Source organism: Pongo abelii, chromosome 11 (genome assembly GCF_028885655.2).
Source record: "Pongo abelii isolate AG06213 chromosome 11, NHGRI_mPonAbe1-v2.0_pri, whole genome shotgun sequence".
NCBI lineage: Eukaryota > Metazoa > Chordata > Mammalia > Primates > Hominidae > Pongo > Pongo abelii.
Window position 1 is genome coordinate 94291147 of NC_071996.2, and position 27161 is coordinate 94318307.

Consider the following 27161-nt stretch of genomic DNA (forward strand, 5'->3'; position numbering starts at 1 on the left):
ACCCTGACAGAAAATAACAGATGAGCCCCAAACCAAACCTCTAAAACCTAAAAGTGATAGATACAGCTGTTTGGAAACATACTTAGTGCTGGGGAAAGTTTGGCTCTCAGAGAACAGCCATGTAGCTGATCTGGAAATGAAGCGGAGATGGCATTTAAACATCAGGCTGACCCTATTCTTAGAGCTCAACTAGAGGACAGAAGAAGAGGATAAAACCATGCCCTTGATGTGGTAGGACTAAAACCGTGTTTACTCCCTTACGCTATCGTCATTATATTATAATTAACCATTCATTTCTCTGTGTGGTAAATAACAATGCTGACACGGTCACAAAATAATGTGAAGCATATGGGTCACAACTGTTTTTAACTAAAGACTTCTCTAAAGATTTATTTAGGTTCCTTAATTACAGAGTGGCTTGGAAGACTGGCATGTGGTTTCAGTTTATAGTTATAAATGTTGGAGCTGATGATGGGTACGTGCTTATATTGCCAGAAAGGGAGAGGAACAAGATTGGGAGGGGGATTCATGTTCTTTGGGGCCCTCCCTTTTGCCCCCCCCCCCCCGCCTTTTTTTTAAAAAAAAAGAAATTGAAGATCTGTGTTTATAAGAAATAAGTCTGATCACATTTATACTGTCCTTGAGATGGGTATGCCAGTAGTTACAAGCCAGTTTTTCCAGTGCTTAAGTACTTTAATTGGTAAATGTTCACGTCACTTTGAACTCAGTGGCTCTCTAGAATCCTGAAAGAATAAATCCCTTTTAGCCTTTGTCTTCTATTAAAATTATACTCTCTGTTAGATGAATGAGACCCTGTCTTTGAGGACAGCAGTTAAGTATTTCAGCCTGGATAGAGAAGAAAAAAATAAGTATTCAACTTAGGTTCTTTGACTTAAAAAGAACTCACAACAGGGTGATTTGGTGATCTTCCAAAGCCTTGTGTTTGTATATATATATGTGTGTGTGTCTGTGTGTGTGTGTGTGTGTGTGCGTGCGCGCGCCATATGTGTTACTCATTTTTGAAGTAATTTTGCATTATTTTGGAACCAGTGGTAAATATAATGCAAAGTTGTAGCCCTAGGAGCATGGGGAAAAGATCTGTATTCAACAATATTTGAAGAATCAGTGAGTATGTATTATATATTGGAAAACTTCTTTTGTATTTGCTGTAATGTGTTTTCCTGCATTTCTTGCCAATGATGATAATGAAAATGGCATCTCGAAATATTATCTGAACATTGGAGGAGCAAAAGGGGAGGAAGGCTCATAAAAAAATCTAAGCAATGCTTTCCTTCCCTGCATGAAGGTCATAGAAGAAATGAATTTCCCATTGTTTATTATTCTTCATGGAGCTCACTCCAGTAGGGACTTTGCCACTGCTTCGAGAGCATCCACTTATTCATCCATCCCTTCATTTATGACTTGGTATCGGTTACATTTCATGTTTATGTCTCTGTGGCATAAACGTGGCATAAAGATTAATTAGAAAGGCTCTGCCCTAGAGGAGTTTGTACTCTGGTAGGGAATAAGAAGCTGTGTACGTAACTAATTATAACACGCAAAGATTTTCTGACATTTATTCAGGGCTTTATAACTTTCAAAGTGCTTGTATGCACTTTTATTTGATCTTCTAAAGTATGTGGCTACATTCTCCATGTTGGAGATGAAGACACTGTAGTTCAGCCATGGAAATGACTTGCTCGAAGTCAAGTAGGTGTTGAGTTACATCTATAGGGCCCAGGGAATTGCATCTGAGATGTTTTCTGCCTCTGTATTCATTGTTTTCCACTATCCCCATTATGCAATGGTGCACAGACTGGGGAATCAGAGAATGTGAGAGAAGGCTAAGGCCACAAGCAGCTGTGAAGCTTGAGCAAGGCTTTGGTTGTGTAGAGAATGGTTCAAAGGGCTTTGAGAGACAGAGATCAGTGCACATTGTTCAAAGGAACAAGCTAGAACAAGCTGTTATTCAAAAAAGACCCTGGTGTCAAGATCTTTTTATTACTTTTTTTCTGTCTGTCGTTTTCTTTTATTCATATATTCATTCAACAAATGCACTTAGAGTATACAGTACTTATTATATGCAAGGCTGCAGACTCACTGATATGAGGGTTACAAAATAAGACTAGGGGTGGCTATCCTTGAGGATCTCACAGTAGTTCAGCTGGAAGGTAAGATATGCTGGCAAATAATTGTAAGAGAACATGATGAGAGAGGGAAAAATGTGTTTCACAGTATTTCTGGGTTCAAGTTATGATTCTTCTGAGAATGGGATCACGGGCTTCTCATGTCATCTCTTAAGACCATGTTTCTTTAAGGAGGCTAGCATTTAATTTGCAGATCTGTGTTGAAGATTAAGTCCAATTGTGAATCCTAGGACACTTTACTGGGCTCCTGGCACATCGAAGGTGTTCAGTAAATTGTCATTATTTATGGTTCCATATGCCTTTGGAAGAAAAGCCAAAGTCCTTGACTGGTGTGAACAGCTCTCTGTGATCTGGTTGGCCAAATGTACACTCTTCCTGTATCCCAGTCCTTCACCAGTCTCCTGGCTGCAGACTGGTTGCTCTCTGCACCCTTGTCACCCTGTGGTCTATGCAAAATGCAGAGGTGCTGTATCCCAGTGGTCAGTCGCAGGGGTTAGCTCTGGCCCTGCTGTGTCTCACTGGCAGTGGACCTCAGCAAGTTATGCCTTTGCTTTGTGCTGGTCTTGTTGTGAGATTTAAAATGACTAAACGTAAAGAGCTTGGAGGCAGTTCTGGTACATGGTAAATGTGGATATTATTAATTCTAATTACTGTCTGACTTTGCTACTCGCTGTTTATCATCCTGCACTGAAGCTTCCTATCAGCTCGTTTGTTTTTCATTTGGAACCTGCCTATCTCTCTCCCCAGCTCATCTCTTATTCTCTCTTCATTATGCTTTGCTTTGCCTTCCAGCTACATGGAACTGCCCATAATCCTTCACCCCATCTCCATGATGTTTTGGCCTTTATTTTTGCCTAAAAGACATTTGTCTTGCTCATTCATTCTTTAGGACTGAGTTTTTCACCTCTTGAGTTTCTCTGAGTCCAATCTCCACCCCTTTGAGGTTTCTGTCTTGTTCTGCCGTGTTTTGCACATACCTTTATCATTGGGCTTAATGTGTTGGCTCCATTTTCTCTTTGTCTCTCTCTCCTCCTTTTGATGGAGAACTCCTGAAAGAAGGGGTCAAGCATTAATTGTCTCTACACTTCCAGCTTGTTCTTGACTCATAGTAGACTCTCAACAAATACTTGTTAATAAATGAAGTGAGGACTTTACCTATTTTAAATACATTGTCTTATTGTCAGAATCATTTTTTCAATTAGCTAGAAGGGGCAAAATTTACTTTAGTAAATTTTGAAATGGGGAAGAGCAACAGGAGCACTGCTCTGGCCTTACTTGATAGAGGCCCTTTGTCATCCTAAGGCAGGGTTAGAATTTTGGGAGGCTTGGGCCGGACAAAAACCCTGGCAAACCCAATTTTGCCTCTGATGGATCTTAGAGTTGCAGTCATTTGTTTGTAAAGGCAGTAGTTCTGTATTTAACTTATTGTAGTAACATCAGCTGTTTGGTATTTGATAGTATTTTTCTAATGTTTGAAAAGATTTTTTTCCCTCATATTGAAACTTCAGTGTATCGTCCTGAAAAATCTCAACATTATCCAATTTTAGATATGAGGTATAACATTTTCTCCTTGTTTGTCTGAGTTACCTGGATTTTAGTTTAACAACCCGTAAATGTAGCTTGCTGGGTTTATAAATAAATAAATTATTTATTTATATAAATAATTTTATATAAGTTTATTAAATTTTATATAAAATTTATATTTATTTTATATATTTATTTAAATTTTTATATAAATTTTATATAAATGTATTAAATAAATTTATATAAATTTATATAAATAGTAAATATTATTTATATAAAAAATAAAGCATATCATTAGAATACAATATAACAGTACTATTTTGGTTAATAGAGAATACATGGAAGAAGGTAACATGTGCCACAAAGGATGGGTTTATTTATTTATGGATTTTAAGAATTCAGAGGAAATAAAAAGTGATAGCTTGCTTTCCAAAAGCATATCACAGTGGCCCTTTAAGGAGCTTGTAGTTCCATCTGATAAACACATAATAATGATCTGAATTCTAAGGAATTTTTTTCCATTATCCCCTGCAGCTTTGCCCTTTCAGATGAAGCATACAGATCCCTACGAGATCAAGATAAGGACCAATGTATTCTCATTACTGGGGAAAGCGGAGCAGGAAAAACAGGTAAGGCTCCTACCAAGCAACTCTGCAGAAGGTAAATGCTGCACAGAATGACGACAGCAAAGAGGACCAGTGTGGCCTCCTTAGCAAGATCTGTCGCAGGGCCACTGTGAGGGTGCTTCTGCAGGAGGATACTGGTTAGGAACACAGAATGTTCTCTGGACTCCCCAGAGAAACAAGGTGCCTGTCCAAGGGGATTCCAACCAATATGAAGTCTAGTGCTGGATTCTAGACCTTTTTAGCATAGTCTCTGGATGGTGTGAGATCTTTTTACTTTTCTCCCAAGACATTAAACCTGTGTGCTCTTACAGATTCAAACTGCTTCCCCAAGAATGCCAATTTATTTAGGTTTTAAGAGGGTACAAACACACTCTACCTTTGCTAAAACGTGAGGGAAGGTACCAGAAAAATGCTAACATTTTACTCAAGAGTTTTCCTCTGAAGCCTGAAGAATTGAGATTTTTATATGTATTTTTTAGACCTGGCAAGCTTCGCATAAAACAACCCTCCAAATGGAAGGGTTACGCTTTTTTCCCCTTGTGCTTTTAATAAATGCAATTCATATGATTGGTGGTCTTGAGTGAGAAAATGACTTTACAGATGGTGCCCAGCTACCTGGAAAAGATTCAGAAGAGCCACATTCTCTGAATTCGACCTTAGAAAGTTTAAAGCTGCTGTTGTCAGTGGGTTTTTTTGATGGAACTGATGAGTCTGTGAAGGAGGAAGATGGTGAGGGAGATGGTATTTTCGTAAAGTTTCATCTGTAAAATGCTTTTGTTTTATAGCTAAGAATCTGATAATTGGTCAATTCTTTTAGTATTCAAAGGTGGAATTTTAAATGTTTCTATTCTACATGGCTGTTTAGTTGTCACATTTACATATTTTGAGTTCCCATTGATCAAGAGAAGAAAATCTGCCATAGGTGTTGAGTCAACTGACTGAATCCATTTTATTCACAAGCTCTTAGAAAGATTTGTGCCTTGAAAAGCTCACTGTCTACATCGAAATGGTTTTCCTTCTACACCTACTCTTTACTCCACTTGCCTTAGGAGTAACTCCTCCCTGCACCCCGTGCAGCTGAAGAAAGAGTGGTTAGATGAATGTGTCCAGCCCCCTTTCTTGAGCCCTTTGGAGACACCGAGCACCATTGTTTTGCAGGGCCAGGCAGGTTCTAGGCTCTAGGTGGTCAAAACTGAAGGGAAAAGGACTGGCATGTAAGAGCCTTAGATAACAGAAAACATGCTGTCATATTTTTGAAGGGATTTTAGTTATAAACCACCTGGTATAGGCTCCTCCACATGGGACAGCCAAACTCCTTTTGAAGTGATGAAGTCTCACCACTTAGAATGGCGCCCCCCTGGATTTGTTGTACAGGTTCAGCTAACAAAAGTTCTTCCTTACCTAGAGTTCAATTCTGCCTCTACCTATTTGTTGTCTTCAGTCCGCTATCTGGAACTTTACCATATTAGTCTTCCTTCTCCTCTACAGGACAATCACTCAGTTATTTGAAGTCAACATTTTATCTTCCTAGGGCTAAAAATCCCTTTTCTTCAAATTTTCTCATTTTATACACATTGATTTAATTCATTCATCATGAAAAAAAAATTATTGAGTACCAACTTAGTGAAAGGTACTATACTAGGGACATAGACACTGTCCTTGCCCTTATCACATTTAGTTTAGTAGGGGAGAAAAACAATAGCTCTTTACATAGACATATATGTACATACCTATACATACAAATTACATGCAAAACATAAGTGGAGTGAAGGAAAATCACATGGTGCTTATGAGAGCATGTTACAAGAACTGGATCTTACAAATCTCTCATTGTCTTGGTCCTGTTGTTCTGGAAACATCCTAATTTGTCAATATGCTTCATGAAATTGCATACCAAAAAATAAACAGAATACTTGAGGTTTGGTCCTGGTTGTGGTGGAACTCTTATCCTTCTTTTTCTTTTTGAGACAGTCTCGCTCTTGTAGCCCTGGCTGGAGTGCAGTGGTGCGATCTTGGCTCACTGCAACCTCTACCTCCTGGGTTCAAGTGATTCTCCTGCCTCAGCCTCCCAAGTAGCTGGGATTACAGGTGCCCACCACCACACCTGACTAATTTTTGTATTTTTAGTAGAGACAGGATGCTGGCCAGGCTGGTCTTGAGCTCCTGACCTCTGGTGATCCACCCATCTTGGCCTCCCAAAGTGCTGGGATTACAGGCATGAGCCACCGTGCCTGGCCTATTATCCCTCTTAATGTGGACTCTGGGCTTCTATTAATATAAAGCATGTATTGACTCATACTGGTCTTTAAACCAAGTAAGATATTATAGGATTTCTTTTTTTCACAGTAACTTCCATTAGGTCAGATCTGCTCAATCTACTATTGATGAACAAAATTATTTTAAACTTACATGCAGAATATTGTATTTATTTTTATTAGTTTTAATCCATTGTTATAATGTCTTGAGAAGCTGACAAATGCTGATTCTTTCCCTTCCTTTAGGATTGTTGTCATTTTGCTGGGTAATAATGATACTAGCTAACCCACGTTCAGCACTTATCACGTGCTGGGCGATGTGCTTATTTACATGTATGAAATAAGTATTTTTGTTATTTCAGTTTTTATGATGGGAAAATAGGAACACAGAAACGTTAAGCAATTTGCCAAAACTTATACAGTGAATAAGTGGCAGAGCTGGGATTTTGAATGCAGGTAGTGTAGTTACAGAGTCCCTGCTTTTATCCACTGTACTAAGCTGCATCTCTTGTACCTTGAACACAGTACAGAGTAGTTCTTGAACATGATTCTTTCCGAGTGCCACACTACTTTGCCCATGTTGTTAAGTCTCCTCCAACTAGCCTCCCATGTCTTCTTAAGCGGGGGATTTTGTATTGTGTTTCTACTACCTAATTTAATGCCTGCCATACAGTAGGCAGTCAGTACATATTTGAATAATTGAATGAACATCATGTACTAATCCAAGGAGCCAGCCTCCTGTCTTTATTTAAGTAATTGACAAAAACACTGAATAGGAGTGGGCCAAAGACTGATCCGTATGAAAATTGCCAGGTCTCATTTAAAATATAAGTCTATCTTACTAAAAAGTAGTTGATTTGCTTAGTTCTGGGTATCTTTATCTTTCTCTGTTTTTTTCCTTAGGCAGTCTCAACTGTTTTCCAATAATGTTAATGTGTTCTACATGTATACTTCTAGTTAAAATACCTCTTGGCTGATCTCCCAGCTATGTATTTACTGCCTGTCTGACATCTCCACTTGGGGTCTAACATGCATCTCAGACTAAGCATGTACAAAATGGAACTCTTGATTTCTCTCTTTACCCTCTTATAACCAACCTTTCTGATCTCAGTAAATGAGACCACTAGTCAACCTAGTTATCACACTAGAAATGTTTGTTATCCTTGATTTCTTCCTTTCCTATATTTCCCATATCAAATCCCTTTCCTAATTTTGTCAGTTCTGGCTCTAGAATATATCTCATACCAGGCTCTCTCTTCCTTTTCTTTTTGTCCACATGGAGACTCACAAGCCACCAACCATTATCTCTCATGAAGATTATTTGTAGCAATGTCTAATGGGTTTATCTCCTTTCTCTCTTGATTACCCCAATTCCATTTTACAGACCCCAGTCTTTGCTTGTTCAAATCTCTCTCTCTGTGTCTCTTAACCTGTGGGAAACTTTACAGGACATGGGCATCTTGAGAAAATGTTTTTACCCCTTCCGTGTCACTAACCAGTTCTTTCAGGTGAAACAGAATTTAATTCTTAGAAGCAGTACAGCTTCTTGTTTGTCTCTAGGTTGGCCAATGAAAATGGTGGCAAGGCAAGTTAGAAACTCTGTTCTTGCTGAAGGCATCTGTACTGATGCTGTATCTCATGCCCAGCCCTCCCCCCCATCCTATTTGACTCTATCTACAAGCACACATATTCACTTCATATTGCTTCGTGTTTATTTTCGCTTGGAAGAAGAAAAGAAAATATTCCTAAGCCTCTTTCATTCTTACATTCTTTAGCTTTTTAGTCAGCCTTCTTTGTGACTAATGATTTTTTTTAGGATATTCTAATTGTATCAATTCGTTCCTAAATGAGTCATCAGAAGTGGGTTGCGGTCATTGTTTTGATGGGTCTTGGCCAATTCTTCATCTCCTCTGGAACATGTGTTCTGAGAAGACAGCACGTCCACTAATTAGCTATGTCAGTATGTGACATCCGCCTTCTCAGAGAGTTCTTAACACTACTACTTCCTCCTGGAGCCAGATTCCATCTCCTGGTGGGCTCATGTATCTTCCTTACTGAAAAACTGAGTGGAGGTTGCTAGTGCTGTTTCAGAGGATTGGCATCCATTTTTCTTAGGAAAAAAAATAAATACCACCCTATTTCTCTGGTAGAACTCTAGTAGTAAAATGGAGTTCATTCTTCTTTTTTATAGTTTTCTCTTGATATTTTTCTGCTTGACAATTTGTTCTATTGGTTTCAGTGCCCAAATCACCACTTGAAATCCTCTTCTCCTTGTCATCTTCCCTGGATTTAGTCCTTCTGGGGATCCCGTTGCCCTTTATCATAAGCTGGAAAATGGACAGCACTTCCCAGGGCTTGTCACCCTTTCCTCTGGTAGTGCCATTGTGTTTACAGCACATAGAATTAGGTGCTGCTTCAGGGAGGAGGCTGGAGGAGAGTCCAACAGAGACTCTAGAGCATTGCTTCTCAAATCTGCGGTGAAGCACCAGTTCCAAATCTCATGTTCATCGTTACTAGAAAAATGAAATAATAGACAAAATAGAGCATTTAAACCTTAATTTTTTCTTTTAGTTTCAACAGGCAAAACAAACAACCAAATTAGTACAGAAACTTTTAAAAGCCTACTTTCATGTGTAGATCAGTTAATAGTCTGTGGATTGACCAACTTTGAGTCGTGCTGGTCCTTGGACCATACTTTCAGTAACGCTGCCTAGAAGTCACTCAAAGCATTTGTGTTGTTTTTGAGCCACTGTGCTGCTTGGACCCCGTGATGAACTATCATCTTGGGTGCTTCAGCTGTCTGTTATCACTAAGATGCCTGGAGCTGGGAGGTGGATACTGCTCCTCAGAGTGGTTCTTTTTGAATATCCACTTAGCTACATGCTTGGTAGCACCTAGCCCTTGAGTCCTTTTCACTTATAGAACCCAACAGCTTCTCCTACCTCTCAGTCAACTGTAGACATACAGTGGTTTGCTGACTTACTGTATTTTCTTTCTTTTTTAAAACAGTGGTACAAAGCTGCTTAATATTTTATGATGGTCTTAATTGTCTTTAGTCTATCAAATTGAGTAAAGCCAAAAATATGTGTGTTGTTTAAAGTCTCTGTTTTATGGAGATTACTTACAGGAAAATAAAATGATGGAAGATAATATAGAAATTTCAGTATATAGTTGTACAAGGAATTTGGAGTGGGGGTTTCATCTCAGTTTTGAGCAGAAGAGGGATGCCAGGCCATTTTGAAATGTCATATCATCTTATGCACTAAAATTGTTTTTGTGTACATGTGTTTATTGAAAATTTTGTTTTAGTAAATAAATGAAAGAAGATGATTAACATTTATTGAAGGCCTGGAATGTGCTGTGTGCTTGACATATAATATCTCCTTTCAATAAAAGTCTTTACTTAATAGTTTGTATAGAACCACCATGTAGTATTAGAGGGCTTATTTTATAAGAAGTAATTAACTTAACTGAGTCGTAAACCCTCCTTGGCAGATGATGATGTTATTGGTCTTAAACATTGGAGACGCTCTTAAGCTGCGGAGTTATATAACATGGGCACTTAGGGAGAGGCATGAACTCTTTTGAGTCCTTTGGGGTGCTATTTAATTCATTACTGCTGTGCTAAATAAAAAATTCATCAGACCTCATAAAAGTGCCCAAGTATTTTTAGGCATTGAACTCACAACTCACTCCCATGAATACAGATGGTTTGTGGAGAACCTTTCAAGCACTGATGGGGGCAGGGAGGCAGAGTATGAGGGAACCATCAAAACTACATTTTTCCAAGGACATCAGAGTAAATCTCTGGGCCTGAGAAGATGATCCCAACATTACGAAACATAATTATTTGGTTTCTAATTTTACAGTTACATCAGTTTCTAGGAACTCTTTAGCCATCTGCTAGAAGAGTTATGAAGCCTGCCTTGCTCATTAAGACCTTTGGTTCTAAACCCCAAATGACCTTATATATCTGCAGTGGTTCTCCAACTGGACAGTGACAGAGATGCCACTGACTTACTGTAGCCTAAACATTGGCGAGCATTTCACAGTGTTGAAAATACCCACACTGAAGGAGAATAGATAAGTGAAGTCAAGGCCAAAATGTAGTGAGCTTTTGTTTTGTTTTTCTCCTGTGTGAGAAAGACCCCTCTCCATCCGTGTGTTTTATATAAATTATCAGAGATTTTGTGGCCCTCTTTCAGAAGAGGATGACATACAGGCTTATTACAATAAAAACATCACCAGTTGTGACTTCCCTTGTAGCAAAGGCTGCGTCTCTCATTGCAGGGCCCATGCGTTTAGTACTCTGGAACACTTCACTGCTGCCTGTTAGATCCATTTGGATGTGCGGGAGCTGGGTTATTTTGCAGCACAGTAGACTCCGGACTGCTAAAAGGTGGTTTCTCCAAGCTGTAGAGTGCTTGTTTTGTTGCACACAAACATGGCCTCATTGATTTAGGCATTCACTCTTTAGCCCTAAACTCTGGTCTAGGGCTCCGAACCACCAGACCTACAAAAGCTTAATTCCTAGAAAAACTTTGGTGTCTTAACTAGAGAGATAGAGAGGTAAAGAAGGAGATAAATAAATGTGTATGAATAAATGTATGGCCATCTCTATATGCCATATGACCTGTAGATCAATATGCAACATACATGATATTGCCTATATCTATGAATTTATCCGTAGAGACCTGTTACTCCTGGATGAATTTATTAGAAGCTCTGTGAAAAAAGTGCAGAATAATCCTTGCCTGTTCTCATGCCTTTTTTCCCCCAATGCAGTGATTGAATCCATGTGGAGCCTGCTCCGTTAACATAGATAGGTTTAGGTATCTTAGGCATGAGATTCCCATCCTTTTGTCATCATCACAATTGTCTTTCCTTGAATTGTTTTCCCTTTCTCATTCACCTTCCGCTACTTCACAATGCTTTCTTTCATTAAAAAGATTATTATATATGAATTTATATAATTCTATGTTGTGTGATAATTACATGATAATACATATTTACTCACAGTACAGTGCAAGGTGTCAGAGAATACAGAATTCAATTAGTTATTCTTACCCTTACAGGACTTTAAAATCCTCACACATTTAAACTGTCATCTGTACTTCCTTTCCATTGTTTGTAGAAATTAATTCTGATCTAGATATTCTGATCTAGAAGTATTTTGTAACAGGCCCTTTGTCCATTAGTGAGGAATATGTGTTAACCCTAAATGTTCTGCCATTTTCTGATGAGAAGAGATTTTGACCCCAGAGGCTTCATATATTTTGTTAGTCCAGCTGTTGATGAATTTTAAGATTCAAGTTACATTCAAACATATATATATGTACGTAAGTTTACATATGTAAAGTATCTATGAGTTAGAGAAAATGATGAACCAAGAGTTGATTCTAAACAATGCTGTTACATTTTGTCTATTTTAAATGACAATATTCTTATATTTAACAGTCAACATAATTCAAAAACCAGACTTTGAAATATGGTGGATGATACTCCATTTTTGATTCTCCTCAGAAATACAGTTTTTCATTATAGAGGTTATTATGTAAAGGTTTGATTTGTATAAGTATATAAATATTTGAATACAGATCCAAATTTATTTGAACTTTAGCACCAAAGAGTCAAAAGGAAATGAAGCACAAAGTCTCATGAGGTAACTATTATTTCCAGTTTCCAGCGTGGTGAAATATTATGAAAACAGTTCCTTAAAGTATGTTGGACCTTGTAATTCATGCTTACTGGTTTATTAATTTCTCTAAAGTAGTGCATATGTAATGAACTACTTGAGTTAAAGGTCAAGTATTATGTCAGGAAAAAAAAGTTATAAGAGTTGTCTCTTTTAAATAGTGTGATTTTTTTTTGGAGAAAATACTGTTAATACCAGCTTCCAAAAATGACTTATTAAGATGAGCCCAGTAGTAGAATTCCTGAAAATAGTTAAGAATCTGAATATATTTTTAACAACTTGGAAATAAATTATTAAAACAGCTTGAACTTTATTCTCAAACTATATTTAAAAATTTTATTTGAATTGCTTAAATAGGTTTTAAAGTTAATAAAGTGATTCTTAATTTCAGTTTAAATGAATCCATCTTTATATGCCAGGAGATATTATGGGTTTATATATACTTTAACAGCCAAGTGATGTAAGCCTGACCCAAATTACAGGAGATCTGCTCCTGGTGCCATTTTCAAACACATTTGACCCTGAGAGAACTTGATCCCATCTTGTTCGGGCCATTAAAAAGGTCTCTGAGAGGTCAAATCAATTCTAGTAGCCACCAAAAGATTCTCATTCTTGGTTGATTTCTCCCCCCACCACCACCCTGCTAAAGCAGTTGTCCTCTAAGTTAATCCTGGACCAGAACAAGTTTTCAGAGGACTCAGTGTAGCCATGAATCTGAATTTTGAGGTTTTGAGGTTTGGCCACAGTAAGGTCCATAATTACCAGAATAAACAAAAGAGCCTGACCTAAACTTTATATATTTTTTGTCAGTTTACCTAAAAGAAAACTTACCTTTTCATCTAAAATGTGTGAGTGTGTATTTGTGTGTGTGTATTAGTATGTTTGTATATTTGCCACTGTCTAAGACAGTTATTTTGCTGCTAAATGTTTTCAGTCCCTAGCATTATAATGGATAGATAGGCCAGAAATTTATGTCAAGAAAGAAGCATATACATAATATATGCGAGAGTTCAGGTGGGGATGGGGAACAAAGAATGCCACTGAGAAAGCAGAAACATGAGAAAGCAGGCCTGGAGGGGATTGCTTCCAAGGCCAGACTACAGAGTTGGATGCCTGGGTGATTGAAGAGAGCTGCCCCAGGGCTGGAGACTAGATAGCACCGGATGTTAGGAACCTGCTAGGAGGGCAGCCTCACCTGAATTGAAAGGCAGAGAGCCTAGAAATATCCTGAAGTGAGCAGAGAAGAGCTATACCTTGGACTGGAGGGTAGAGGGCAATGTAGCCCCCAGGAGTGAAATGAAATATAATAGTATAAAAGTCTTTGTCTGTAAGTGATGGCTCAGGACAGCCTGAATGGTGTAACAGGATTATCTATGTATAATTCACCGGCTTTTTTCTAGTTAAACCATGAGAATAATGGAAAATGTAGTTGAGGAACTTTAAATGTTGGTGGTTGTGTTACGTGGACAGTGAGTGCCCTGTGAAAGAAGGGTATTGCAAAGGTGGAAAGATGGTTGTTTCTCAGTTGCAGTCTTTAAAGGGAGACAGCAGAAATCAACCACACAGATGACCAGACAACCTATTTGGATTCCTTTTCATTACCCAGGAAGCAAATTGGAGAGAGTTACCTCCAACCATTGAAGAAGTACCTAATGTCCCACCATAGTTCTGTGCTCCATGAGATTGTTTACTTCCCCCTTAATGTATGTGCCAGTACTCCAGAAACAGACATCTTAGGACTTGAGAGCTTTATGTGACCTGCATAGATTCTTGGTCTTCAGTGGCTCCTATTGGTTGATACTTTTAGGTTGTGCAAAAGCCCTCAGGAACACGTTGGGCAGTGTGCTCAAAGTGGCATTCCAATTTTTCACGTATTATTTTCCCAATGGTGGGAGATGGGACTGGAATCCACCTGCAGGTCTCCTGTGAGACAGTTAAGATTGCCTCATTATACCTGTAGGCAGAGAGACCCTCCCTCCAACTTGGAGGAGGCTCACCTGCCCACTGACAGTGGCAGTAGAGCAAAGACTTGAGACAAAGCAGGATTTGGAGAGACTGGTTTCCTTACCTTAACTACCCAGACCAGGGAATATGTTTTCTTCTGCCAACATAAAATAGTCAAGCATTTTCTGGGTCCCGGTTACGGAACATTAGAACAACTAATTAGGACAGCCCAATGGAAAACAGATTCTTTAGAAAATAAATTAGGGAAACACAGCATTCTAGATCCTTTTTTAGAGTTCAGCAGTGCACATGATCATATTAAAAGCTCCGAGAAGCCTTTTGATAATGAAAGTGGTTTCACTGCATCTGACTCACTGTAGCTCCACATCCACTTTGGACCTCATTTTCCTTAAATATCTATTAACATTCCTTGAACTTAGTGTTAAAAGAATCAGAAGCTAGGAGGCAGATGCTGAGAGAGGGGACACGGACTGATAGGGAAAGGATAAAACCACCAAAGACATGTTTTGTCCACCTCCCCAGTTTGAGCTAAAAAAATTTTAGGTGGTTTTATCCTTTGCCTCATGTGGCCTATTCTTTAGCAGCTTTAGTAATGGGGTTACTAGTGAAGCCTATTAAGACTACCATGTCTGGAAAAGGCTGCGTGTTTTTGTTATTAAATCCTTACATTGGCTGCTTAGTTTTTGAATTAAGTTGAAGAATAATGAATTTGGTCTAATTATGAGCAAATCAGTTTTTTGGTTTTTGGTTTTTGGTGTTTTTTTTTTGAGACAGAGTCTTGCTGTGTCGCCAAGGCTGGAGTGCAGTGGTGCGACCTCAGCTCACTGCAGCCTCCACCTCCCAGGTTCAAGCACTCCTTCTGCCTCAGCCTCCCAAGTAGCTGGGACTACAGGCACGTGCCACCATGCCCGGCTTATTTTTGTACTTTAGAAGAGATGGGGTTTCACCGTATCAGCCAGGCTGGTCTCAAACTCCTGATCTCATGATCCGCCCGCCTCAGCCTCCCAAAGTTGCTGGGATTACAGGCGGGAGCCACTGTGCCTGGCTGAGCAAACGACTTGGAACTTGTGATTTGGAACATATCTTTGAAGAAGAGCAGTCTTTTAAACTTTAAAAATACGTTTGGTAAAGATACCCAGGTTACCAAGTTATTTTTGGCTTATCAGTATATAATATAATAATTATATATAAATGATTGCTTTAAGAAGATAATTCTGATATTTTGTTGGTCATGTTACTAAGCAGTTTTTTTAACAGCCCAGTGATAAACTTAAAGCACAATTTTTATTATGTCTGAATTAATGACATGTCACTGAATAAAAAGCACAAATATTTTAGAAAGGTTTCCAAAACATTATTTACTCCTCTAGGAATAAAGACATTTGAAAATGCCATTAGTGGGTCTTCTCCCCCACATTTCCTCTTCCCCAAAAAGATTTTTTAAATTTCTGTGTTATTGATTAATATGGCTTATTTTCATCCACAGAGGCCAGTAAGCTTGTCATGTCCTATGTGGCAGCTGTTTGTGGAAAAGGAGCAGAAGTTAATCAAGTTAAAGAACAGCTTTTACAGTCCAACCCGGTCCTGGAAGGTAGGATGTGTTATGTACATTAAGTCGGTGTGACTCGAACAGTAGATTGAGTTATGTGGGTGCTTTGAGTACCTGGTCTGCTGGGAGGTATTCTGGGAGGGAAGAGGAAGGAAGAGACTCAGGCCAAGACCTGCTGAGCAAATAAGCCGTGTTCTAGAACCTCTTGGCCTAAGTGTTTAGCAGAATAGTTTACTAATGTAAAATGAGCTTCCTCACTTAACAATCACTTTTTTGCACTCAATTTTTATTTGAATTATTTAAATTTTGATTAAAAATAATCAACTGATTATTTGCATGTGATGGTGCAGTGCTATTTTATTATTCAGGATAACACCTGTGGCTGATTATTTTTGTTGTTAGAGAAATGAGGGCTCACCCAGAGAAACACTTAAGGACCCATTTTTTCCAGAGTCATAGAAAGCCTAAACCTGACTGGATAGTGCTCAAATTCTCCATTTAGTTCTCTGTCTTAGTCAGCTTGGGCTGCCGTAACAAAGTGCACAGACTAGGTGGCTTAAACAACAGAAACTTATTTTCTCAAACTCTAGAGGCTAGAAGTTCAAGATCAAGTTGTTGTCTAGGTAGGTTTTATTCTGAGGACTCTTTTCTTGGCTTGTAGGTGGCTGCCATCTTGCTGTATGCTCACGTGACCTTTTCATTGTGCTTGAGTTGGGAGAGACGAGAGCAAGCTCTCTGGAATCTCTTCTCATAAGACCACCAGTTCCATCCTGAGGGCCTCACCCATCATGACCACATCTCACCTTGATTCCTTCCCACAAGCCCCACCTCCCAATACTAGCTTTTTGAGGGTTAGGGCTTCAACATATGAATTTTGCAGGGAGATAAGCATTCAGCCCATAACATCATCAGAAAATAAGACCAGAAACGAGTTTCCTTAATGCCATGGAGAATGGCATACAACATCAGTATGAACTACCTTGGCATTGGAAACAGTATATCAAAGTCTTTCCCTATTAATGGCAAGCTATTAAACTTGCTTTATGGCTGGGCACAGTGGCTCACACCTGTAATCCCAGCTCTTTGGGAGGCAAAGGCAGGCGGATCACTTGAGGCCAGGAGTTCGAGACCAACCTTGCCAACGTGATGAAACCCCTTCTCTACTAAAAACACAAAAATTAGCTGGGCATGGTGGCAAACGCCTGTAATCCCAGCTACTCAGGAGGTTGAAACATGAGAATCGCTTGAGCCTGGGAAGTGGAGGTTGCAGTGAGCCGAGATCACGCCACTGCACTTCAGCCTGGGCAACAAAGGAAGACTGTCTCAAACAAACAAAGAAAAAAAAAACTTGTTTTATATTGTAAGCAACAGAGGGAGACTCTGTCTTAAAAAAAAAATGCTTTATATTGTAAGCATGTCTTTACTGTCACTTAACATATTTGTTGTGGTGGAGTAAGGTTTCTCAGCCTCAGCACTGTTGGACTGCTTACATGTTGCTGTGGAAGGATGTCCTGTGCATTGTAGGATGGCCTGTCCTGTGCATCTCTGTCCTCTGTTAGCTGCCAGTTGCACTCCTGCCCCTAGTTGTTAACAGTTGAAAGTATCTCCAGACATTGTCAGATGTCCCCTAGGGAATCAGAACCACCCCTGATTAGAATCTCTAGGCTAGATAAGTAGTTTGGTGGAAACTTTTGGTCCAAGTCATGGAAGTAAAGTCATGGAAGGATGAGATTCAACACGGATTAAAGCAGAACTGCTTTGGGGTAGTTTTTTCCCAGTATGAAGGGTTAAAACCCTGCCCTGTTGTCGTTTGTACTCAGGCTCAGCCTCTCCTGCCCTTTCAGAGAGGCTCCCGAACACTGAGTATTCATTGTGACCCCAAGACACACTGCCCATGCTTCAGTTTCACCATTACAAGGACACACCATGCATCTGTATCCCCAGTTAGTAGCATAAGAGAGAAATGAAGGCAAATCATCTATTATGCTGTTTTTGATCTTTCCTCCATTTCAATATCTTAATAACGAAGCTGTTATGGAAAGCGGTATCTCTCAACTTTATTGTTCCAATATTTGACTTTTTGTTTATTGTCTTTTGCTTTTAAGTTAGGGTGCTATACATTTGCTGTATTTCTGTATATGCTTATTTTAAGAATGCTGTGATGTAAAGGAGAAATGCGGAGGAATGCTGTAGCCTGCATCTGTGACTGGAATCTGGCTCTTTATTCAGTGGTATTTGGAACTAGGCTCCAGTGCAGGAAATAGAAGAAATGTCTACTGTGGGCATGCATTATCTTTTATGGGAATGCTTTACTTTTTAGCTGGAGCTGCTACTGTAAATGAACATTTAGAACAATGAACTTTAAAAAAACCAATTGAAGAATGTGTCTCAAGTGTTCTATAATGGAACACTTGCTTTTTATTCTGTGGCTCACAATAAAAGACTTTAGTGTTTAGGTTTGTGTTTAGTAATGTGCAACTCAGATTTGTTTGATGAAAAGATGGTTTATGGCTTGCAAATAGCACCCTGAATAAAGTTTCTTTGAAGCAATTCCTTCACTTGCCCCTGACCTTCAAGCCACAATAAACTGTCCTTTATGCATCAACATCTCTAGTCGGACTTGGGGCTGTGCAAGTTAGCTAACTTGGCAGCCCTGCATGTTCACACCCACCACAAAAGACTAGCCTATGAAAACACAAGAAATGTCATCGTCTTCATGATAACTAGGTCAATATACACCATTATCAAGGTTACATTCATGAAAGCCTTTTAACTGGTGGTGGACATGGGATAAGAATGGGAACCTCTCCAGCAAGCATCCTTTTTTGAATATTTTTAGTGTGCAAATTTCTTCACTCTGTATAGCATTTCTGCTCATCTTCTGTTGAAAACAGAATTTGCTGCCAGGGACCTACCAAGCCATACTCAGCCCAAGCAGCATCTCTAAGGCAAAGAACTTTGCCTCTGTTGACTTTGTAAATGTTGTCTTAACCAAGCTTGAGCGACTATTTTTTTAAAAATCAAAAACACAAAAAAGCCACTCCACACAAAATATAATGCATCAAGTGTGGCTGCTGAATTACCAGAGTTAACATACGTAAGCACACACCCTCTCTCCTTGATCAGGTGACTGCTTTCAAAAGTCAGACTAGATTTTAGCCCGTAGTTCTCATTTGAACACTCAGTAATCTAATCTGCTCCCTCTTTAATTTGAAGAAGTTATGGAGGCCTCTAGAGATTTGATGCCTAGCCTCTGATTCCAAAAGTTTATTTCTGTTCACCACATTATTCATGCTAGCTGCCGTGTGGCCCCTGGAACCCAGTAACAGACTGGGCGGGTGGGAGGCTTGGTAGAAACGGAGGATCTCATGCTCCTTCCCAGACCCATTGAACCTGAGTCTGCACTTTATCCTCATGTGGTTAGTTTGCACATTAGAGTTTGAAATGGTAAAGATGGGTGGGGTGGGGCTTCCAGACTGTCAAACAGGGATCGCCTCTACTTATTCAACTTACATTTAGGTTACTTGATCTCCTACTACCATGGCCCAGGTTAACTTGCTCCTATCTTATTCACAGGCTTGGTGAAACAATCCCTTTATCCTATGACTCCGTGCTGTTCCCTGTGTTAAACAAGAGCACTGTGTGCCTGGAGCAGCGTCAACCCTGGGGTTCTTAAACGCTCTCATTTAAAAGGGAGTCCTGTGAGGGATTTGTCTCCAGGAAACAGCTAAGACTGGAACATTTGTATTTTGCATTATGGGCCAAATTGTTTTTCTTTGTTGTCTGGAAAGTTTCACCTAGGCCTGATGTGCGTAAACTGATGAAACCATGTAGCACTTGTAGCCTATTGGAAATGACTATTGTTTCCAAATATCTTACTCATCCTATATTCCAGAGCTATATAATTAATAATATTTAAATAGCTTTATTTTAAAATTAATTAAACAATTTAAAGGTTCACATGCCATTCCCCATGATCTGGAAACTTCAAGTTTCATAAAGCCTTTGATAATAAGAAGTAATCTCTGAAATAACCTTATTCAGTGGATGATAATCCTAGAAGAGCATGAAGCTTTGCTTCCTGGTTACTCAATTGTCTACTCTCTGAAAGTGTTAAAAGGTGTTGAATTAGATTAAGTTTACAGTAATACTTGAAAAATTTCCATGAGTCATAGGAATGATTCTCTTTTTCTATGAACTTGTAAGACATGGAAGCTTTAGCAGCTTACTAAGACTTCTGTGAAGTATATTTCTATGGAAGTTTTGGACAGAAATATCATTGCTACAAGTTGTATTTTCTAGAAATCATAGATTTCAAATACTTTATTTGCTTTATCTTTCTGCTTGAGATTATTATTATTTTTTTAACCTTACATCTGTTTCTTTCCTACTAGCTTTTGGAAATGCCAAAACTGTAAGGAATGACAACTCCTCTAGATTTGTAAGTATTTGTATAAGCATAAGTGTTAACACTAATATTTAGCTCATGTATGTTTAAACAACCAGTAGATGTTTAATATTTCTTAATACACACATTTTTAAAATAAGAGGAACATCATCTCTATTGAGACACAAAGTTCTATAAGGACTCTTGATTTCTGGAATTTTTCTTTTGAATTCTTTTTGGAGTAACAAGCTATTTTTATCATGTTTTCTTGACATCTTCTATCATAAAATCCCATCAGCAATTTGAATGAGGCTATTTAGAGTAACACTTTACTTATCTGAGTTTGGTATTTAGAAATCAAGAATCAGAAATTAAGAGAAAGATAAACTGGGTCTCAAGTTTAGGGTTAGGGTGCACCATAGCCCTTGTCCGTTATTTAGTGGGTCCAGAAAGGATGGGGGATGTATTTTAAAATTAATAGAGGTAAAGTCCATAGGCTTGGCAACAAATGCAAGCGTGTGGGGTGAGTATGGGGCTGTAGAGCAGAACTGAATAATTAAAACCAAATCTATTTGGTGTTTTGAGCTTGACTGAGTTGGAAAATGCTACTTCTCCCAACAGGGTCCATCTTTCCAGCCTCATCCCCCACTACTCCCTGGCCTGTGCCTTGCATGTTGACACAGTGGGCTCCTCCAGCCGGGCCATGCTCTTTGGTGCCTCTGCCCTTTACAGAGACACAGCTGCCTGGATGCAGCTGTAGGAAATGTGGAGTCTGATGGTGGTGTTTTGAAATTGATGTATACATTTTTATAATAAAAGATCATTTGTTTAATGAACCATCTTCTTACATACATTACTGATTGCCACCAGGGACAATTTTGATATTCTTTTATGCCTCCTTACCTGAGACCCTTCCTGACCTTTCTCCACCTTCTTCTTTTAGATCCCGTTTGGCTCTTTCCTCCTTAAGGTTATTTTGTGCTTAAAGCAGGACAGTGACTTCAAGGGAGATAGTTTTGATAGTTTAGAAAATGGCAGGCTAAATAAGGTTCCTAATTCCAAGGCTGTGAATTTTTTCCATCAGATTAGCCCCTTAAGTTGTTATAACTGATTTGATCTGTGCCTTTTCCTGTTGTGGTAACATGGCTAATCTCATTACATAAATAGAATTAGAAGTGAAGTGTGGGCGATAGAAGTAATTCTAATGACCAAGCTTCTTTATGTGATAGAGATTTTATTTTTGCTGTTTGCAAATTACATGCACACACAGTATTTAATATTTGCAAATATATTTAGTCTGTAGATCACAAAAATGTAGAAACCCATATTGCTTAAAAGGCTATTACTACTTAGTGATATTTGAAATCTAGTGAAAGGCTTAGCAGGTGATTTGGCTTATTAAGTAACTTCAGAGAAATCCTATTATAACACGGGTATTAGGATATGAGATTAATACCTGATTATGGGCTAAATCATTTCATGCCCAGTTTTTAGCAGTTTCTCTGCTTTGTGGTCTGTGACTTGACTAGTAATATACCCATGTTTTAATTTTACAGCAGGACTCTACTGTATTTAAAGTTACTACTGTACCTAACAGTGGTTTATGTACTTGTACTCCAGGGAAGTTGCAATGTCTTTGACTTGCAAACCAGTCTGTGTTGGTCTGGTTAACCTGGAATGAATTCCTTGACCTCTTCACTGAGTAGTCTGATAGACCCTGCTATGTTGTAGTTAATGCTTGCTCATCATAGTTCACATTTTGAACCAGTATTCCCATGGAGATGCCTCACAGTGTCCGATCCCCACCACAGCAACTGTAGTTTGACATATTGAGCTACGAGTTATTTCTCAGTGGATTAGTGACATGATCAGAACCCAGCTTTTGGCGAGTAATCAGGAAGTGGCTTAGTGGGAATAGTGTCATTCCACTATCAACTGAATTCTCAGGGCTGGCCACTCTTTGGTTTATCCCTGGTTGGCTTCCTTTTCCATTCTCTCCAGTGTTTATTCTACTCTCCTCAAATCTCCTATTTTTTTACTCTCAGCTCATGATGTTATGCCTACTTCACAGAAATCACCATCGTCATCATACAGGCCTTCAAACTGAGTTAATCCTGCTTCCTGGTGCCTGACCTATATGTATGTCTATGTACACTCCTTTTACCTAGGCTCTAGATTCTGTCGCCTCCTGTGGCCAGGGACCACCTTCTATCAAAAGGATCCCCTCTTACATGGTCAACCTCTGACTCCTTTGACAGAGTAACCATTCTTTCCCTCCTTTGTAGCTGCTTCGCCTCCTTGGTCCCCCCCCTTCTTGGAGGTCCTCCTTGTCCACTGAGTGGCCTGGGCCACATGACTGGACTTTTTTTTTCCTCTCTCATCTCCTGCATCCAACCTGGGCCTGTTCCTGTGACTCTCCGGGTAGCTCTCAATTCTGTTTACTTTTTCTCTTTGACTACTTCTACTTAAAGCCACCAACATTTCTCCACTAATCACTGTAGCCACCTCCTGTCAGCTACATCTTCTCTTCTGTTCATTCCATGCTAGCCAGGGAAATCTTGTAAATAGGCAGGTTTGATCATGGCATCCTTGTTTTTGTTTAGGAGCCTTTAAGGACATGGCTTTGGTGTGACGAGAATATCTCAAAGTAATCATGTGCTCCAACTTCCCTCTCCAGCCTTGTTTCCCACTCATCCTCACGGTTGCCAGTTCTTATGCCCACTCCTTCCTGGTCTCCCACCTCCTTGCCCACCTGACTTCTGCTGATACTTTGCAATTAAGATGGGGCAGACTTCCTACTCTCCCTTTGTTCCCACTTCTTTGGCATAGCACCAGGACCCACTGCAGGACATATCCTCCTAGACTGGAGTGTCCAATTGACCTGTCTCAATTCCCCCACTAGACAGTAAGCTCCTTGAAGGCAGGAGCCATGCCATGCTTTCTCTTGTGCCTACTTCAGCTTTAAGGGAATGGTTGACGGACATATCCTTATGAATAAGTGCAGACCTAAAAGGGTAGAGGACCCATGATGATGAAAAAAGAGAAGGTGCAGGAGCATGCATAAGCTGATAAAAAGGCACAAATTGCATTGTTGACAGAGTTCCGTGTGATTGTATTTCTTCTCCCTTACCCTCATTTTGAAAATTAATGAGTTAAAGTAATTCTTAGGACATGAAACAAAACTAAAGACTTTACTTATTAGATCAACACACACTTTTCCAAACAAGAAACAGCTGTCACACTCTGTTATACTTGTTACTCTTTAGGCAATTATAGACCAGTTCTTTAACAATCAGAATATTAAACTCCATGTGTGTTTCTGTGTGTTTAAGATACTATCTATAAAGTGTAAAATGAACCTGCGTTATATATTGCTATTATAATCTGGGTGAAAAGCCAAAAAAAGTAATAATGATCAGTGTGATTCTGACCTGTTCATAACACATAATCTTGTATTTGATTTGAGTAGATATAAAAACAGATCTCTGAACATTTCAATTCATTTACTGATATGTTTCAAGTTCCTAGCAATGGCTTAAAACGTATTCTGCCAATAAAAAAAGACTATCTTCCCAACCAGTCTATATACACAGACGACTTATTTTTCTTCTGTTTTTATTTTTGAATTGAGTACATATCCTCCAGAAGTTTGAAAGATAATCTGAAATGGAAAAGTCACATGATGGCTGAGAAGATTTGTTCCTAAATCAGCAGTGGGTTATATTAGCTTTGAACTAATGGGGTATTTAGTATGAATTATTTATGGAGGCATGTTGTTTTGCATCGTGGTTATATAAACTGTGTCTTAGTTACATTTAAACAAATGTATTAAAATAAGGGCTTAGTCTGCTATTCTCTAAGTACACTGAATGAATATTTTGAGATGAACTAGAAAACTCACAAAATCTTTCTTTGGCAGGGCAAATATATGGATATTGAATTTGACTTTAAAGGCGATCCACTAGGAGGAGTAATAAGTAACTGTGAGTATTTTTCTTGAGTCCTTGTAAAGAAGTTCAGAATACTAAAACATATATTTATAGTAGAATAGTTTAGATACTTGTGTCTTTGAGGCATAAGAATATGTTTCCTTGCTTTATATTTAGACTTTAAGCTTTGCATTTCAGATTGTTTTATAATATAATGTAATTTATAAATCTTTTTAAAGATAATTTAACATCTTTACCTTGGAAAAACTTTTTAGAAGTTTGCTAAATAAATATTTGCTCTACTGTTTTTTATATTCTATAGGTCTTTTTAAAATCCTATAGGTCTTTAAGGCAATCCAGTATGAAAAAAGATCCTCTAACGGTTATTTTCTTTAACAAAATGCTTATGATAAAAAAATATAAATAATTGGTTTTAAATTAATAACTTTTGGAGTAATATTTATTCAATAAAAGGAGTAGACCTGTACTTTAGTCTTATTTTGAGAAATGTTTCTTCTCTTCCAGTGTATTTAAGTGATCGGAATGTGATACACTTGTTAGGTAAAACAGTTTTTTTAACCTTCTTTAGACATGATTTGTGACTGCGGAAGTGAAATATTTTATGTGAAAAGTTAAAAAAAAACACAATCAGATGAGGTCTGCTCATACTAGCCCAGGTGCAGTTTTCTAAAGTGGGTGTATGAGTGCCACACGGGGTTTTCAGTGTCTCTTGTAAAAATGACAGTGCTGTCAGTGCTTTGGAGCTGTGGTGCCCACAGCACAACCCTGATGTCCCTGCTCCTCTTGACTCGTGGTTGATTAGTTTGGAAAATGTAAGATGATGACTCAGGGCTTTGTGCATCTCAGCCACAGTCTGGTTATCCTCTGAGTCCTCTGGGTTTTTTGAGGACCATAGAACTGAACCACCTCCTGCCCTTGACTGCCTCACCATCCCATGGTGCTATTGGGATTGTTAGAATGAAAAAATTTATGTTTAGACCTAAAAAAAAAAAAAAAAAAAAAGTTGACTGAAGTATCCAGAGTGTGCGCGTTTATTTTTCTTATAACAGTGGCATTTCGTCTTCAAAGGAAATGTTATGTTGAACCCCAAAGAAGGTACCGCGGTAAAATGAGACCTGATCTGGTTGAAGAGGAGATGGGTAGCCCAGAATCCCGGCATTCTCAGATGCCACTGAGATCTTCCTGACTAGCCCTAGCAGAAGAATGCCATTTGAAAATTATTATTTAGTAATTTGGTCAAACTATGCAGCCTATTTAAAAAAAAAAAAATTTAAATCATGATTCAGAGAGTAACCATCTAGGGCTAGAGGTTTCTCATCTTTAAAATGATAGGATTGAATTGGATGAATTCCATGGTTCTTCCCATTTCCAGCATTCTGTAGTTCTTAAATAATTTAATTTCTGGCTGGGCACAGTGGCTCATAATCCCAGCACTTTGGGAGGCTGAGGCAGGGGGATCACCTGAGCTCATCACTTTGAGACCAGCCTGGCCAACATGTGAAACCCCCCATCTCTACCAAAAATACAAAAAATTAGCCGGATGTGATGGCACATGCCTGTGGTCCCAGCTCAGGAGGTTGACTTAGGAAAATCACTTGAGCCTGGCAGCTGGAGGTTACAGTGAGCCAAGATTGAGCCACTGCGCTCCAACCTGGGTGACAGAGTGAGACCCCATCTCAAAAATAAATAAATAAATAAATAAGTTTCCATTTTAGTTTGCCCACCTACACACTTTTGTATGCCATGTGTTGGGATTGTCCATATTTATAAGAATGTTTAATTATTAGAGAAATGCCTTGAAGAGAAAGTTTTAATATGAATTGAAGTTGAATGGGATAGTGCTACTTAAGTTAAATGATTTCATACACAAAATATGGGAGTAAAAGTACTCATGCAAACCACATACGATGTAACCAAAGGCAAGTGATTATAACCCCTGCCAAACTTGTTAGGAAAACTCCTTTTACAATATATGGCATCTGATCAGAGCTATCCAGCTAGTGGTGTGCCTCAGTTTTAAGATCACCATTTTAAGGAATGATTAATATTTATTCTGAATGATATTCATGAGCCTTTAGTGCTTTCTTTTTACAAGACAAATTAGCTATAAAATTAATAAAACACTGTTTTTAAAAATGAGAGTAGGTTTACTATTGTTTTCATTACAGAACTTATAGCTGAACATTTTGGAATGATTTAATCTATTACTCTTGAGGATTTTAGGAAAATAATTCAGGATGACTTTATTATTATAAGGATTAGAAAATAACTTTGATTTTAAATTTTGAAGTTTAAGTTCTAAGCACAAATGTCTTCTTGTCCCCTGATTCTTGCAGTATCCATGGAGAATAAATATTAAACACTCAGTTCTTTTCCAATTAAGATTAATATATCTTCATGAATGGAGTTCATATGGTGTTTGTTACCATTTGTTCCCACAGTGAAATTATATTGAAATTTGTGGTAGTGAGAACACCCTGGTATTTAAGAGTATCCTTTGCTTTGGAGAGAAAAGGAATACATTAGTGGTAAGAGCAGGAAATTTCATCCTGTATAGAGAACTGACTCATAGGTGGTCACTGGGAGTTGCTGCCTTCTGGCAGAAGGGAGTTTAAAGCAATGGATAAACCAACTTGTGTTCTCTCCAAACTAAAGAAGCTAAAAGTTAGCTTCTTGTAGTGTAGAAAAGAAGACAAAATTTGCCATTTTGTAGGAAGTATATTTTGCCTCCTTTTCCAGCAGCTGCCTAGTGAAAGCATAGATTGTCATTGGCTAAAACTCTTACCTTGAAAAAGGCACAACATCCCTTGAGCCAATTGTGTACCCAGGAAGTGGAAAAGAAAGCCCAGTAACTTCTCTCTCTTTTTCTAAAAGAGACAAATTAAGTCTGGGACTCACTTGAAAACTACATATCCCTGAGGTTAGTGTCATTAAGAGAGGTATTAAAATAGAAGATGGTAAAACATTTGTTTCAATAGAGAAGATAAAATATAGAAGCACATCCAAATGTTTAGGTGATGTTAAATAATATTTCTCCTAGTTTGTTGTTTGGTCTGATAACAT

General features: G+C 38.6%; 1 protein-coding gene across 12 annotated transcripts in view; it reads left to right on the plus strand.

Moving 5' to 3' along the window:
- MYO1B (myosin IB) overlaps window positions 1-27161 on the plus strand; it is a 177958-nt gene that overhangs the window by 80906 nt on the left and 69891 nt on the right. For all 12 annotated transcript variants that reach the window (XM_024243264.3, XM_063712923.1, XM_063712925.1 and 9 more), the window contains exons 4-7: window positions 4206-4300; window positions 15699-15803; window positions 20156-20202; window positions 24068-24131. In XM_024243264.3, the coding sequence (XP_024099032.2) occupies window positions 4206-4300; window positions 15699-15803; window positions 20156-20202; window positions 24068-24131 (311 nt within the window). The remainder of the gene's footprint in view (window positions 1-4205; window positions 4301-15698; window positions 15804-20155; window positions 20203-24067; window positions 24132-27161) is intronic.